This window comes from Odontomachus brunneus, unplaced genomic scaffold, assembly GCF_010583005.1.
Source record: "Odontomachus brunneus isolate Ranch 3 - 2012 unplaced genomic scaffold, Obru_v1 Obru_scaffold_052, whole genome shotgun sequence".
Classification (NCBI taxonomy): Eukaryota; Metazoa; Arthropoda; class Insecta; order Hymenoptera; family Formicidae; genus Odontomachus; species Odontomachus brunneus.
This window is the reverse complement of record NW_022639502.1, coordinates 1,598,444-1,611,162: the sequence shown is the minus strand read 5'-3', so window position 1 is coordinate 1,611,162 and position 12,719 is coordinate 1,598,444. Positions and strand designations below refer to the sequence as shown.

Here is a 12,719-nt window from a genome sequence, read left to right as displayed (position 1 = left end):
ATTCTGCAATTGATTGTTCGTCATCTTTGAAGATAGCTATTCTCTGATTCAAGCGAGAATGATTTGTACATTATACTATATTATATAATGGGATCAGTCTTGACGAGCTACGCCACGTAAGCGGCGGCTCGTGGTTTCTGAATTCGCGCCATCCGTCGGCCCAGGCACGGGTAAAAAATGCGGTACCTCTCATAAGGGCAAAACCATATATGAGAGAGCAAAGTGATTTACGTTTTGTTAAGAGAAAAGATAAAAATATTAATTTCTGAACATTAATAACGCGCTGGCACCTAAGTCTGCACATTCTTATTATTCTGATTTTCAAATACGAATATTTAAACTTCTGTATATATGTATATATTCTCTCTACATTAAACGTTTAAATATTCGTATTTAAATTAAAACAATAAGAATGTTCAGAGTTGGGTATTAGAATCCAGGCATTGGTGATTTTTGTACCTTATCACTATAGTCCTCGTCATTTCTCGGAACGACAAGCCGGATTTCATTGAATTTTCGTAAAATATATCCTCGATATGATGAATGGTGTCGGGTTAGTTTCCTTCCTATATCTCCCGAATTGCGGGGAAAATAAGAGTCCACGGCATCACAGCAATAACATCCGAGCACTACCGGTGTTCGATGTATCGTCGCTGATAACGCGCTGTATCGCCAACAACCGCGATGTGTTGCGTGTCGCCCAAGCGTTTCGATCACCGGCAAACCCGTTTTCGGCGTATATTTGCCTCGACGATATCGGCTTACGATGTATGCAGCAGGAATCCCCTTCGTCGCGGAATCCCGTCCGCGAGGCCGTTGATCCTTCTCCGATCGTAACGTCACAATACAGTCGATGTCAGTAGCCGCTGTAACTGCCGTTGTTTCTGGCTACGGTGATATCGCTCATGTCTCGCGATCAGATAGCGTTCACGAAGAGTAGGTTCTTCAGATAAGAGGGATTGTGACGCCTGTACGTATGTGTACGTACGCGTCATCCGTCAGGGTGGATCGTGACGCGGGAATCGGTAACGATCGCAAAACATTATTGTTCCGGTCTGTCTTATCGTGCGACCGGTAATTTATGTATTTTGTGACCCGCGAATTAGATTACAAAACATGTGCGGTCGATTGGCGTCCGTCATGTTGTGTTCGTTCGGAAGTAGTGTATTGTGCGCCTGGATGCACGATTGAAAAGTTTGGATAGATTGGATCCTCCTGAAATCGCATTCATTTTGGTAGACAGATAGAATGAATTCGTTATACATTTGAGATATACGAAAAGAAGAATATAGTTGGCTCATACATAAATCTGGTTGCGCCAATCAGATTTAATAGTAAAATATGGAATTATTACTTATGTGATTGTGCTGCAACGACAGAGCAATTGCCTAATTACTGGCGTTGCAGCAGTGATAATATTTATTGGTGTGATTTCAACCAGAATGTATTCATAGTAAATGTCACCCAACTGATTTTTAGATGCCAGAATCAGATACGCGCAACTATACTTTAGTAGCATAGGTCATTGGAGCAATATCGGTTACAAATTGGACTCCAATATACTTAAGTTAACCTATGTTGATCTAGCATTGCAAAGTAAACGCATTTCATAACTAATACAGAATTTCGAAAATTAGCAATTCATTTGATACTAATATTGGCTACATAGTAGGTTATATTGGCTCAATATATCCCCAACAATGCCAATATGGATATGCCAATATTGGTACTACCATGTTGTGTAATACTGGCAATTTGTCTACATTTTATTTATAATCAATATTGGGCTATATGTTGGCTGTATTGGCACGATGTATGCCAACGTAACCAATATTGGGCCAATGCAACACCAATATACTGTGTTACTAGAGGTATTCAGGTACCTGATGTACCAAACCGAGTCATATCAACCACATACATATTACATAAAGATAAGTAGAGTGATGAAACTATGCTGTTCACAACTAAGTATTTCTAGTTATGTACACCATCTCTTTCTGTTCCGTGTATATTTGGGTAGATCATAGATTTGTAGAATAAACTGAGCACTCTTACGGGATGACAAGACTGGAGGACAGAGATTTGCTGAGTCAAATGCTTTCTCTGTCACACAATACTTTAGGAAAGGGTAATGGGGGAGAAACAAAAAAGACACAGTGAAAGAAGAGAAGATTCATTGATAGCTTCTCTTCTTTTTTTTCCCCATCTATACTACTAACAAAGAAAACTTTTTTACTCTCTATTACTCTCTCTTATTAGTGCTGACTTCATCAATGCGCAGTCTATTTTATATGTTTATAGGGACTTATTGAAAAAATAGTTTGGATGTAATTTGAGAGACAATTTGGATAGATACATTTGGGTAGATACAGAATTAGAATAAAGGTTCCCCTGATTCTACGACTTTACCGTCATTGTCATCACTTAATCATAGGAATAGAACGTCACCTACTTCTCTTGAGCTTGACGGACGCGGTCGATCGTTTCGCGCGTTTCCATCGGTGCGTCTGCCAGAACAGATACATACAGGTATTGCGAACTCCCGGCGTGGCAAGGAGAACGCGGACGTAGAGGAAGAAGGAAGAGCACATCGGGAGTAGGTGGAATCTCGAGGCGCGCGCGATGGTATCGTTGAGCCGATGGTTCCGCGGTGTTAAGGTCGGTAGCGCCATGCTGGCACCGTGATTGGTCCTTTTGGCCTACTTGTAGGCGTGGCGAGAGGTGCGGGTGGGGGTCAGAGTGGTGACCCTGCGTCACGGTGGGTAGAAGCCAGCGGCCGGTCTCCTGGTCGACCCATGAAGGTTACTCCTCTGCTGGGCCCACCACCACTGGCCTGCGCCTCCACTCTCCGATCTATGCCACGCTCTCCTGACTTATGCTACGCCCGGCAGGTCCGCCAGTACACGATACGCTTCTACGAAGCGAGCACCGCATCGTCCGCGCTCGCTTCGCTACCGCGCCTGCCGACACGAGGCTTCTGCCACCTACCTGTCTGTCTGCTTACCCAACTATCTACCTCGTGTTTCGCGTTCGTTAGGTCCTTGCAGCGTCATTGAGCGTAGCGCGAATAGATCTTAGATCGACGGACCTTGGACGATTTGCGACTGAGCCGGTTCCGGTGGTGCGCGTAGTCGACTCACCCCGACGGACCGCGAGGGTAAAGGAAGAAGAGCCCGGGAAGGGGAAGAGACCTTCTTTCTCCCGTTCGCGACAAACCGGAAGGGAGGGACCGATCCCGAGAAAGGGGGGAGTGATCGTTCACGCGAGAGAGGGACGTGCGGGTTAGTTTTGAACGCGCACACGTGACGTGACCGGACCGCGAAAAGTCTCCGGAGTGATAAGCATCCTCCTCGGTAGCCCCGCTATAGTGGCCTCCGAGTTAGATGTCTCGGGTGTACACCGAGATAGCGTGTCACGTGACTACCGCGCAACCGGATGACAATAGTACCGAGTGGTACCGATCGCCGAGAGGGTGCAGGGTGCTGGTGTTAGACCGAGCAGTGAGAGTGAAACTGACGTGGATCTGCAGTGAGGATGAGATAACACACGGATTCTTCACGGGATAAAGCGAAACCGAGAATGAGGTGAATGCCTCGTTTTGGGTCAAAGGTGTTTGCACGCCATTGTCCAAGTGTCGACTCGGCCGTGGGACCGTGTGACCCACGTCGTTGATCGTTGAACGTTGGTGACGTTCTCCACAGTGTTTTGACCGTGATAAACCGCTGGCTCCGACTCGACTGGACTGTCAAGCCGGAGAAGCGGTGAATGACTGGCGCTCGTGATCGAGTGGATCGCGCCGCGTCGCGATTCACCAGTGACAGTGACTGGTTTCGTAGATGAGAGCGACGTGGAGCGCGAAAGATGATCTCGTTCGCCGTACAGTGCACCGCGAGTTTCACGTTAATGTTGGAAACAATATCGACGACGAGTCGACGGCCGAGTCGGACCGAGGCTTTCCTGACGACGCCAGGTGTTCGCGATGTTCCGCGAAATCTAAGGGGATAGAACGTATCGCTCGAGCTGGACTCTGAAGCAGTCTCATACGGTTCAACAATCCGCGCCTCTGTTCGTGATCCAGCGATAGCCAAGTGCTTGACTCGCTATCACCGTTACGTCGAGCGATCACACGTGCGCCAAAAGTCTGAGGCACCCATTCACCACGTCGAGAGGTCCTCGGTGTCCACGGTGGACACCGCCTGCCCGGTGGTGGTCGGTCCGACGCCGCTCGGCAGGGCGAATTTGCAGCGGCAACAGCTGTCGCAGCTGCCGCGTCGTAATCGGCCGCGCGTACGGTGTCATCAGGAGCAAGTGCTGACCGACGCCAGCAGCTGGTGGTAGTGGCACCGACGGTGACAGAGGATGACGTAGCGTCGTCGCTAGAGGCAAGGGGCGTCACGGTCTGCACGGTGTACGCGCTGGACAGAGCCGCCTCGGCGGGGCTGGGGGTGGTCGGGGGTGGTGTCGTCGGTGTCGGTGGCGGCGGTGGTGGCGGCGGCGGCGGAGGCGGCGGCGTCGGCGGCGGCGGCGGCGGCGGCGGCGGCGGCGGCAACGGTGCTGGCGGTGGCGGCGGCGGCACCGGCGGTGGTGGTGCCGGTGGCGGCGGTGCACCTGGGGTGGTCGCCGGGATTTGTGGACCGCCGAACGCGTCTCTCGCGCCGACGGATTACGTGACGGCGGCATGCTATCCCACGGGATCGCAGCTCGCCCTGACCGCCACTCACCCTCAGCCCCACGTCGTTGATACCGCGATGACGCCCACCTCGGCACCGGTGCCGACACCGACGTCGGCGTCGGGCCCCAATAACCCCGTCGCCATGAGCCAGCTGGGGACCGTCTACGCCACCAAGAGACGGCGTCGGAACGGAAAGAGGTCGGTGCGAGCCCGTTAAATCGATACGACGTTCGGTACGCGAGAACGACCGGTGTTTGCTCCGCGACTTGCAAGTGGAGGAGTAAGGCTGGCGTTGTGCGCGCGGATCTAGGACGTTTCGTCCTTTCGTCAGTGTGTTGCTTTCGCTTTCCATTAAATTATCGGAATTTCGGCGATGCACATGCGAATGATGGAGTAAGGATACGGTACGTTACGCTTTGCGAAAACGTATCGTACCAATTTAATACACCATTGTTTACACGCGTCAATGAAATGGCCATAAAATAATTTATAAAATTACTATTTGATACGTATGTTAAATAAGCGGTGTAAACATGCTCTATGAATCGCGGATTCAGACTCTCGAGTCGTTCTCTTTGGTGTGATCCGAACGGTCGTATCGTGACGACGAGAAATTTTGCAGGTGTTGCGAGGAAGTGTCGATATTGCAAATTTTTAACATGAAAGCTGGAACGATTCGTATGAGTTCTTTACACGCTCTCAAGGAATTATCAGAGTGACGTGAAAACGGACTATAGGATTAGCTTGGGAAAGGCGTTCACGCTAAAGTATCGCGGTTCCAGACGCATATACCTATAATTCACGCGTCTGAATGCCGTGCTAATAGGAACGACGTCGACTGTTCGCACGTAAAGTTGTGCGTTCGCTCGTAAACTTAATGTCGACGACCAATTTATATTCCAGCTCATTCAACTAAGCGTCTTCGCGCGAGAGGAGCATAAGCGCGTTTTACGAGCGCGCTTGGATTCGCATTATTAATCGCATTATATGCTTGGTCTATTATCACAAACTTTTGTTATTGATTTCTCAGAAGACAATTAATTTTGCTCGCGTCTCGCTACCGAGTGTCTCATTGTACAACATTGTTTTCTCGACTCACTCGATATTAACTAAATTGTAGTAAGATAACGATTGATTCTCGAGTTAAAACGATGGTGCAATCACAAAAATGCACTATTAATTTTTAATATTATTCTAAGTATATATCTTTATATAAAAAGAAAATCTAATTAACAGATTTATTCGCGATAGGTACACATAAAAATCACACATAAAAAAATATACTTTCACTCTTGGCAAGGACATTTTATATATGATCTCGAAAGGATTCTTTTAAAACTAAAAGGACGATATTCTAATATCCAACAAAGAGAACTCCGGTTGCAAAATACTATTTCCTATAATCCCATATTCTATCAGGAGAAACTTCTACGTTCTAAAAAATATGCGTCTTCTATTGAAGAGAAATAATATTGCGTTTAGAATAATTTCCTTTTAGTTCCAGAAGAATTTTCTTATAATCATATATAAAAAAATTCTGCTAAGAATGAAATTATATTTTGATATGTATGAAAAATTTAAATTTTCTTGGGTGTACGTATACAAAATAATTTCAATTTAATTTCTCTAATTAAAAATTTTGCTCCTTTCTACTTTTCTTTCAAGAGAGAGAGAAAAAATTTTGATTGTTGAAACGATATGGGGACGGAATCATTTTGCGATTAAAGCCGTTCCTTTATCGCAAAGAGAGATAATATCCAATATACTAGATGATTTTCAGTAGGCTACAATAGATGCGCATCGTGAAAGGTCGTTACGTTCGTAATGTTGCGACTGATGGCCGACGAAATTGCAGGTGCACAGGTCGCTGCGGAATGTTGTTCTCCATGTATACGCGGAGCATATTAGGTAGCAAAAGCTCGCGAACGATCATTTGCGATTTGCCAGACTAGAAAGGAAGAAAGGAGGAGAGAGAGAGAGAGAGAGAGAGAGAAAGAGATACACGATTGTACACTAACAATGATGGTCGAAATAAGATGCATGGTCGCGTGTTTATTTGTTCTGAAAGCACGTGTATCGAGCTATTTTTCCTTCGCATCAAAGTGTACGACGTCCCATCCTACGATGCTTTCCGTCTCACGCCAATTTAGTTTTTCTAGGCGTACGTATAGTGCGTCTAACATTCGAGGAAACTTCAATCAAATGAAAACTCCCATCTGCTTACGCACACGCGCTCTCGTTACAAACTGATCACTTGAACGAGACGTTTACTCGCCTCGTGACATCATTTCGAGGATATTATTTCGATATCGTCTCATGTATAATCCGATCTAACTCGAATGCAATTTCATTCCTTTCCGATTCTTCGCAACAGTTACCGCGGAATTCCGACGCGAGACACTAATAGTGCAATTTTCTAATTATATAACACACTTCTATTGCACTGCCTGGCGTAATAAAGATACTTTTTTAATGTTTGCTCTTCAAGTCGTTTGCCGTGATGCTTTAACGTTACATTGATGCGGCCGGAGTGGTTGAGTTTGAATTGATGATGGATGCTCCGAAAGTTTCGTTACTTTTAATCGAGCTCGCGTGCGTTAATGGAATTAAGATTGGCAGCACTCACGTAGAAATGCAGTTCCGCTGTTGTTCCGTTGGGTTTTCGGCCGGCTCGATCGGCCGCGAGAAAAACTGCATGTGAGCAGAGCGAGAACTCGCGAAAACTAGGCAATGTGGAAGGCGCAGACAAGAAAAAAAGAGCACGATATAAAAAAGGAAGAAAAGGTTTCCGGCGCTCCGCGCGCTACCGAGAATACTCTCTTAGCGTTCGTTCGCCCCGCGTACTCGTAATATCGCGATGTCTACACAAACGGGTGCAATCTATTTCCGTCGGCGATGCACGAACCGTTTTCTGCGAGACACATCGCCAGTGGTCGAGCATCTAATTTTTCGCGAACGATGGGATCTCCGGATCGAAGACTTCTCGGGTCGCGAGAGGGTCGCGGCTTTGATCGCGAACAGTACAGTATGTCTCTCACGTCGGGTAAGTCGAGCACCCGCAGGGCATGGAGGAGGCTGGGCGAGGGGGAAGGGGAGTGGAGGAACTTCTTCGTTCTTTGCGACGCGGCCGGCCGGCGGTTCGCGTCGTTTGAGAAATTAAGGCAATCTGCGCCAATCGGGTAAGCCCTTAATCCGCTCGCGACGATCTCGCATGCTCCAGGTGCTTCTGCTGTTTTTTTTCCTTACTCGCAAGCACGCGCTCCGGTGTTTCGCGCGCGCGCGTGTGTGTGTGTGTGTGTGTGCGCACGTGTGTGTATATGTACGCGCGCGTGTACACGCGTGTGTGCAGCCGCGCGAGTCGCGAAGGGGTTGCTGCTGAGTCGCGGCCGCACTACGGACTTGCACGCGGCGCATCCGATGCATCAACAGGGAAGACGCGCCTAGGGTAGTCGGCCGTTAAGCCGACAGAGACGGAACGGTCCGGCTGATTGCGCAGAAGCGGAAAACTAAAATCCCGCCGTACGAGAGTCTTCCCCCGAGAGTTCCGAGCCCGCGCGCGTCTTCCGCAACCTTGTTAACCTCGGAATGGATCGCTCGCGCGAACGGCGCGTCGCGTCGCGAATGCTTCCAAATGCAGCGCGCGCGCTAACTTCGCGAGGTTTCGCCGGCGACTCAAGGCGAACGTGTGCGAAGGCTAGCCACTGATACGTATACGGGGTAGACCGTTTTAACTTCAACCACTTGGTGCGCGTCCGCTGGCGCGTCGTCTCGTGTGCCCACCTGAATGTCTTCATAAAGTATCGCGGCGCAGCAGGCGTGATTTATCTGCTGAATTAATTTTTGAAGGTCATGTCTCTCTCTCTCTCTCTCTCTCTCTCTCTCTTTCTCGCTCTTTCTCGCTTCGTGCGCTACGGGATTTTTATTAATGTATCCCGCATTTTTCTCTCTTCCCTTTTTCTTCCTCGAGCGCAGCAAAGTGCAATTTATGTCGCACGCGTGCACGAGAAAAAGACGCCGATCGTAAACTGTTTCGTAAACTTTGCGAGTCGAAGGAGAAGCTCTTCTCGTTTGGCTCTCGCACTCCTCATCGTCTCCGTCGATGTTAATGCTACACGATTATTTTCGGCAACCTTTACGACTGTCGAAGTTGCACCGAGCAGTTCGGCGCGACGCTGGATGCTATTCCGTACACACTTACCGACAACTGTCGGATCGGTAGACGTCGTTGCGCAGCTTTTTTATATCATAGAAAAGCTGCGCAACGACGTCTATCGTTCTGACAGTTGTCGATAAGCGTGTAAGAAATAGTATTCCCGATCTCTTCTTTCTGTCTTGCTTATCGATACGTCTGATGAATTATTTATTTACGTTCATATGGTTCATTAGTGGTTACAGTTGAGAGACTTAATGAGTCCTCTCATTGAGTCATCTCCTCAATAATTCCGAACACCGATGTTCATTCGTCGAGCATATTTCCGCGCACTCGTCGAGGAGAAAAGTGTGTGATACGTAGTGCGCGCGCGCTCGGCGATCGCGGGCCCGCGAGATCCCGCAGACTCGACAGGCGTCAATTCCTCGACGTTTGAAGGCGGCTCTTCCTCCCCCATAGCTTCGGGAACGTGTCACGTTGAGTAATCGGTCGGACCCTTTTCCAGCTCACGTAGAGCCTTCCACGGCGTGGAGGAGCGTACCCCGTGATCGCGAGGATCACGAACGGTCGTAATGGAGTTTTAAACGGTCGTTCGAGGCATACGGGCAACGATCGGCGATCTTCCTCTCATTCCTTCCCCTCGGGTCGCCTTTGATACGATGCGAGGAGGGTGAAGAGGAGGGGAGCGGGCGGGTAGGGGGAGAGCGCGGGACGGATTCTATGCCGGAGAATGCCCGGAGGGTGTCAGTCTGGTCCGTTCCCCGCTTCTTTGCTCCTTCGACTCCTTAGGATTCTACGGTCGGAGGAGTCCTTCCCTCGGGCTCCGCTGGTCCTAGGCGAATGCACTTTAGTGGGCGCATAAGCGTCATTCTGCAAATTCCGCTTTGGCCGAAGCGTGAGCGACGCGTACCCACCGCTTTGTCTTTCGATTCGCGGATAGATCAGAGAAGACGATGGCGATCGAACGGATCGATGACGGACGGATCAGATGTTACGTACAGCCAGGTGTCTCATTTGTCATTCGGCCACTCGATCATTTAATCATTCGGTAATAATGCGGAAACTTCAACGTTCAAGCTACCTATTAATATGATGCCAGACAGACTTTCGTGATTATCACCATATTGAGACAGTCGATGATGGAAACTTCACAATTCTTTTAATCACACTTTTGAAGTAAATGTATTATGTACTGAGTTAATTACTAAATTCACACCATACAGCAATGTAAATTTATTTATTGTATTGATGCGGCACGAAGTTTACTAAAAGTCTCTCACACTTAGATTTTCATGTTACATTCAACATGACATATTGTTTTGAGCAAATCTTGATTATTTTCTTCGTATTTCTCTAGTATGTCTATCTTGTCATCTTATGTGATATGATCGCAATCTGGTCATGAGGGACTCAATTATGCTGAATTTCGTGATTTAATATACTGAAAGTTATCGTAGAGTTTACGTACATTAAGTCTTTATCGGAGCTGCGTGCAAACTCGCAGAATCACGCGAGTCATTCTTGAAAGTCATTCTGGGTGCATTGAGATCGCTCATCGAAATTCAATTGTCAGTTAAACGCGCGGCAATTAATACAAAGTCGCAACCGAGTCTCACACCGTATTCTTCTCGAAATCTCACGCTAGCTCTCCTCTGTTCTCCTATTTTATTTTTTCTTCCCTTTCTCATTTCTTTCGCTCGCCCATTACTTTTACGTCGCAAATCGCGGGTCAGGCCCTTTGACAGCTAGTTAACTCTAACGAGTAGTACCCGAAGCGAACCGGGGAGCATCCTTGTATCGTGAAACCGCGCATCATCGTGTACAAGCCGGCCGATGTGGCGCGCTATCCCGTAAAATGTCCAGGCCGCGGGGATTGTCAACGTCAAGTGCTTTATCGCTAACGATCGGACCGCAGCTTGCTGTCGAGTTTCCCCAAAATTCTGCCGGGTTCGGGGAACGCGGCGCGATGCTGCGCGCACGGTGCCCGCCGCGGCCTAATGACAGCAGCTTCTATAATTTGGAGTTTTTGAGCGAACGGCCAAATTACCGGCGCAGGGAGGGATTACTGTTATTACACGCGGCCGCGGACTCAGTCGAAACCTGATTATACTTCAGTCAGTCTCTCTCTCCCGATCTTGACCCGTTCGTTCGACTGTCAGCTTCGCTCTCGTTCGCCTCCTCTCCGGCGCGGGAGAGACGGGCATCATCCTCTTCCTCTCGTTCTTTCCTTCGCGCGCGCGATCCTCTTCCCCTCGCGAGTGATCCTTCACGCAAATCGCGCTTCGCCGTCTTGGCTCCCCGTCCACGTGAGCTCCGAAGATCCAGCCTGAGATCTAGGAGTATCTCGCCCATTAGCGGCCTCGAGAGATCGCCCCGTATTCGACACCGGTAGCCGTGTACTTTTTGCTCACTTCGAGCTAACAAACATCGCGAAAGTGGCGAATGTGAAAAATGAGCGTGGTGAATGTGGATTCACTTGCTCTCGCAAGGAGAAGATTCCCTCCCCCTCTCACGAATGTACCATTGGGTAATCGAAAATGCGAAGTAAGAAATTTTTACGAGACGAAGAATTCGTCCTTTTGTATTCGAGAAGATACTTCTCGTCTAAACATCATCGCGTTTTTCACTTATAGTGAGAGAGATAAAGAGAGAAAGAGAGAGAAAGAAAGAGAGAAAAGAAGAGCCGAAAGTTCTCAATGAATAATACGTATACGTATTTTACGCGAGGAGGGCGCAGCAGTGAGGACCATTGAAGGCGAGGTCGATGATTTCTTGACGGACAGCTGCCGTCGTCCCGGGTTTCGGCTGATTAGTTCTTAAGTAATTGCGCATCCTTACGGCCTTATGACGTGCGTTTATAGCCTTGTAATGAACCCGCTTTTGAGACCTTTGCTCCATTCAACTAGCCTGAGAGATCGAGACCTTCGAGGCGTGCAAAGATTTTCGTTGCCCATTCCGAGCATCGTCTATACTCCAATGGGACGTTGCGCGCTTTTTTTGACACCGTCGATTCTGTCGCAAACTATGCAAACTGTTAAATTACGCGGGAAAAATGTTTAAGAAAAGAGGAGAAAATACATATATGTGGTATCTCAAATTTGTTCAAAATTATTCATCTTGTGGGCACAGGCACAAACTTTGCCAATTTTCCGCGCGCGCGCTCACTCCGTATTAAAAGAGGATATCGCTTACCTACTTTCTACATCGTAACGCGCGCATGCTGTAATTTAATAGACTCCCCTTACGTTAGTCAGCTCCGTGATGCGTTGCGTCCGTGTGTATAATATCTATAGCCCGTCCGCGACAAGAGGATTATTGGTGGCGGGTATAACTCCCGTGGCCAGCCACACCCAGCAGATTTAACACCTCATATCCAATTATAACGATGTTCCTTGTCGCGCGCGTGTGTGATTGGCGCCGCATCATATATCGGCGGCCGTCACTCGCGCGACAAACGAGATTCCTTCTTCTCGCTTAATTCTGCTAGGTTGTTGTCACGAGTGAAGGTACATTACGCTAATGAGAATGAAGATTAGGAGGCGCCAATCACTGTTTAATTACTTTAAACACTTGCCACGCTTATATCGGCTCTGACAAGACAAGGTATCGTTTCGCTGCTCTCCCGATTAAACAATCGACGATGCACATCGCGCGCGTTCTCCACCCGCGACCGGCGTTGCGCTGCGCCGCGCCGCAAGCCTTTCGGCGTTTCAGGAGTGCTGAATGGGCCGCACAGCAAGGAATATCCGTCCTCGCGCGGTTACGGCACCGTGAATAGAGCCATAACGAAGTGAAACGCGCAGGTGAATTTATGCCGCAGGAACGGAGGCGGCCGACGAGGAGACCAATAAGTGCCGAAACGCCTTTCTCGTCCTTCGAGACAGAGAGCGAGAGAGA

General features: G+C 48.5%; 1 protein-coding gene across 1 annotated transcript in view; it reads left to right on the top strand.

Annotated features, from left to right (window-relative positions):
* The first annotated feature begins 4,571 nt into the window (after positions 1-4,571).
* LOC116845448 (protein single-minded-like) overlaps positions 4,572-12,719 on the top strand; it is a 245,266-nt gene continuing 237,118 nt past the window's right edge. The window contains exon 1 of the mRNA XM_032818153.1: positions 4,572-4,870. Within this exon, the coding sequence (XP_032674044.1) occupies positions 4,749-4,870 (122 nt within the window). The 5' untranslated portion in view covers positions 4,572-4,748. The remainder of the gene's footprint in view (positions 4,871-12,719) is intronic.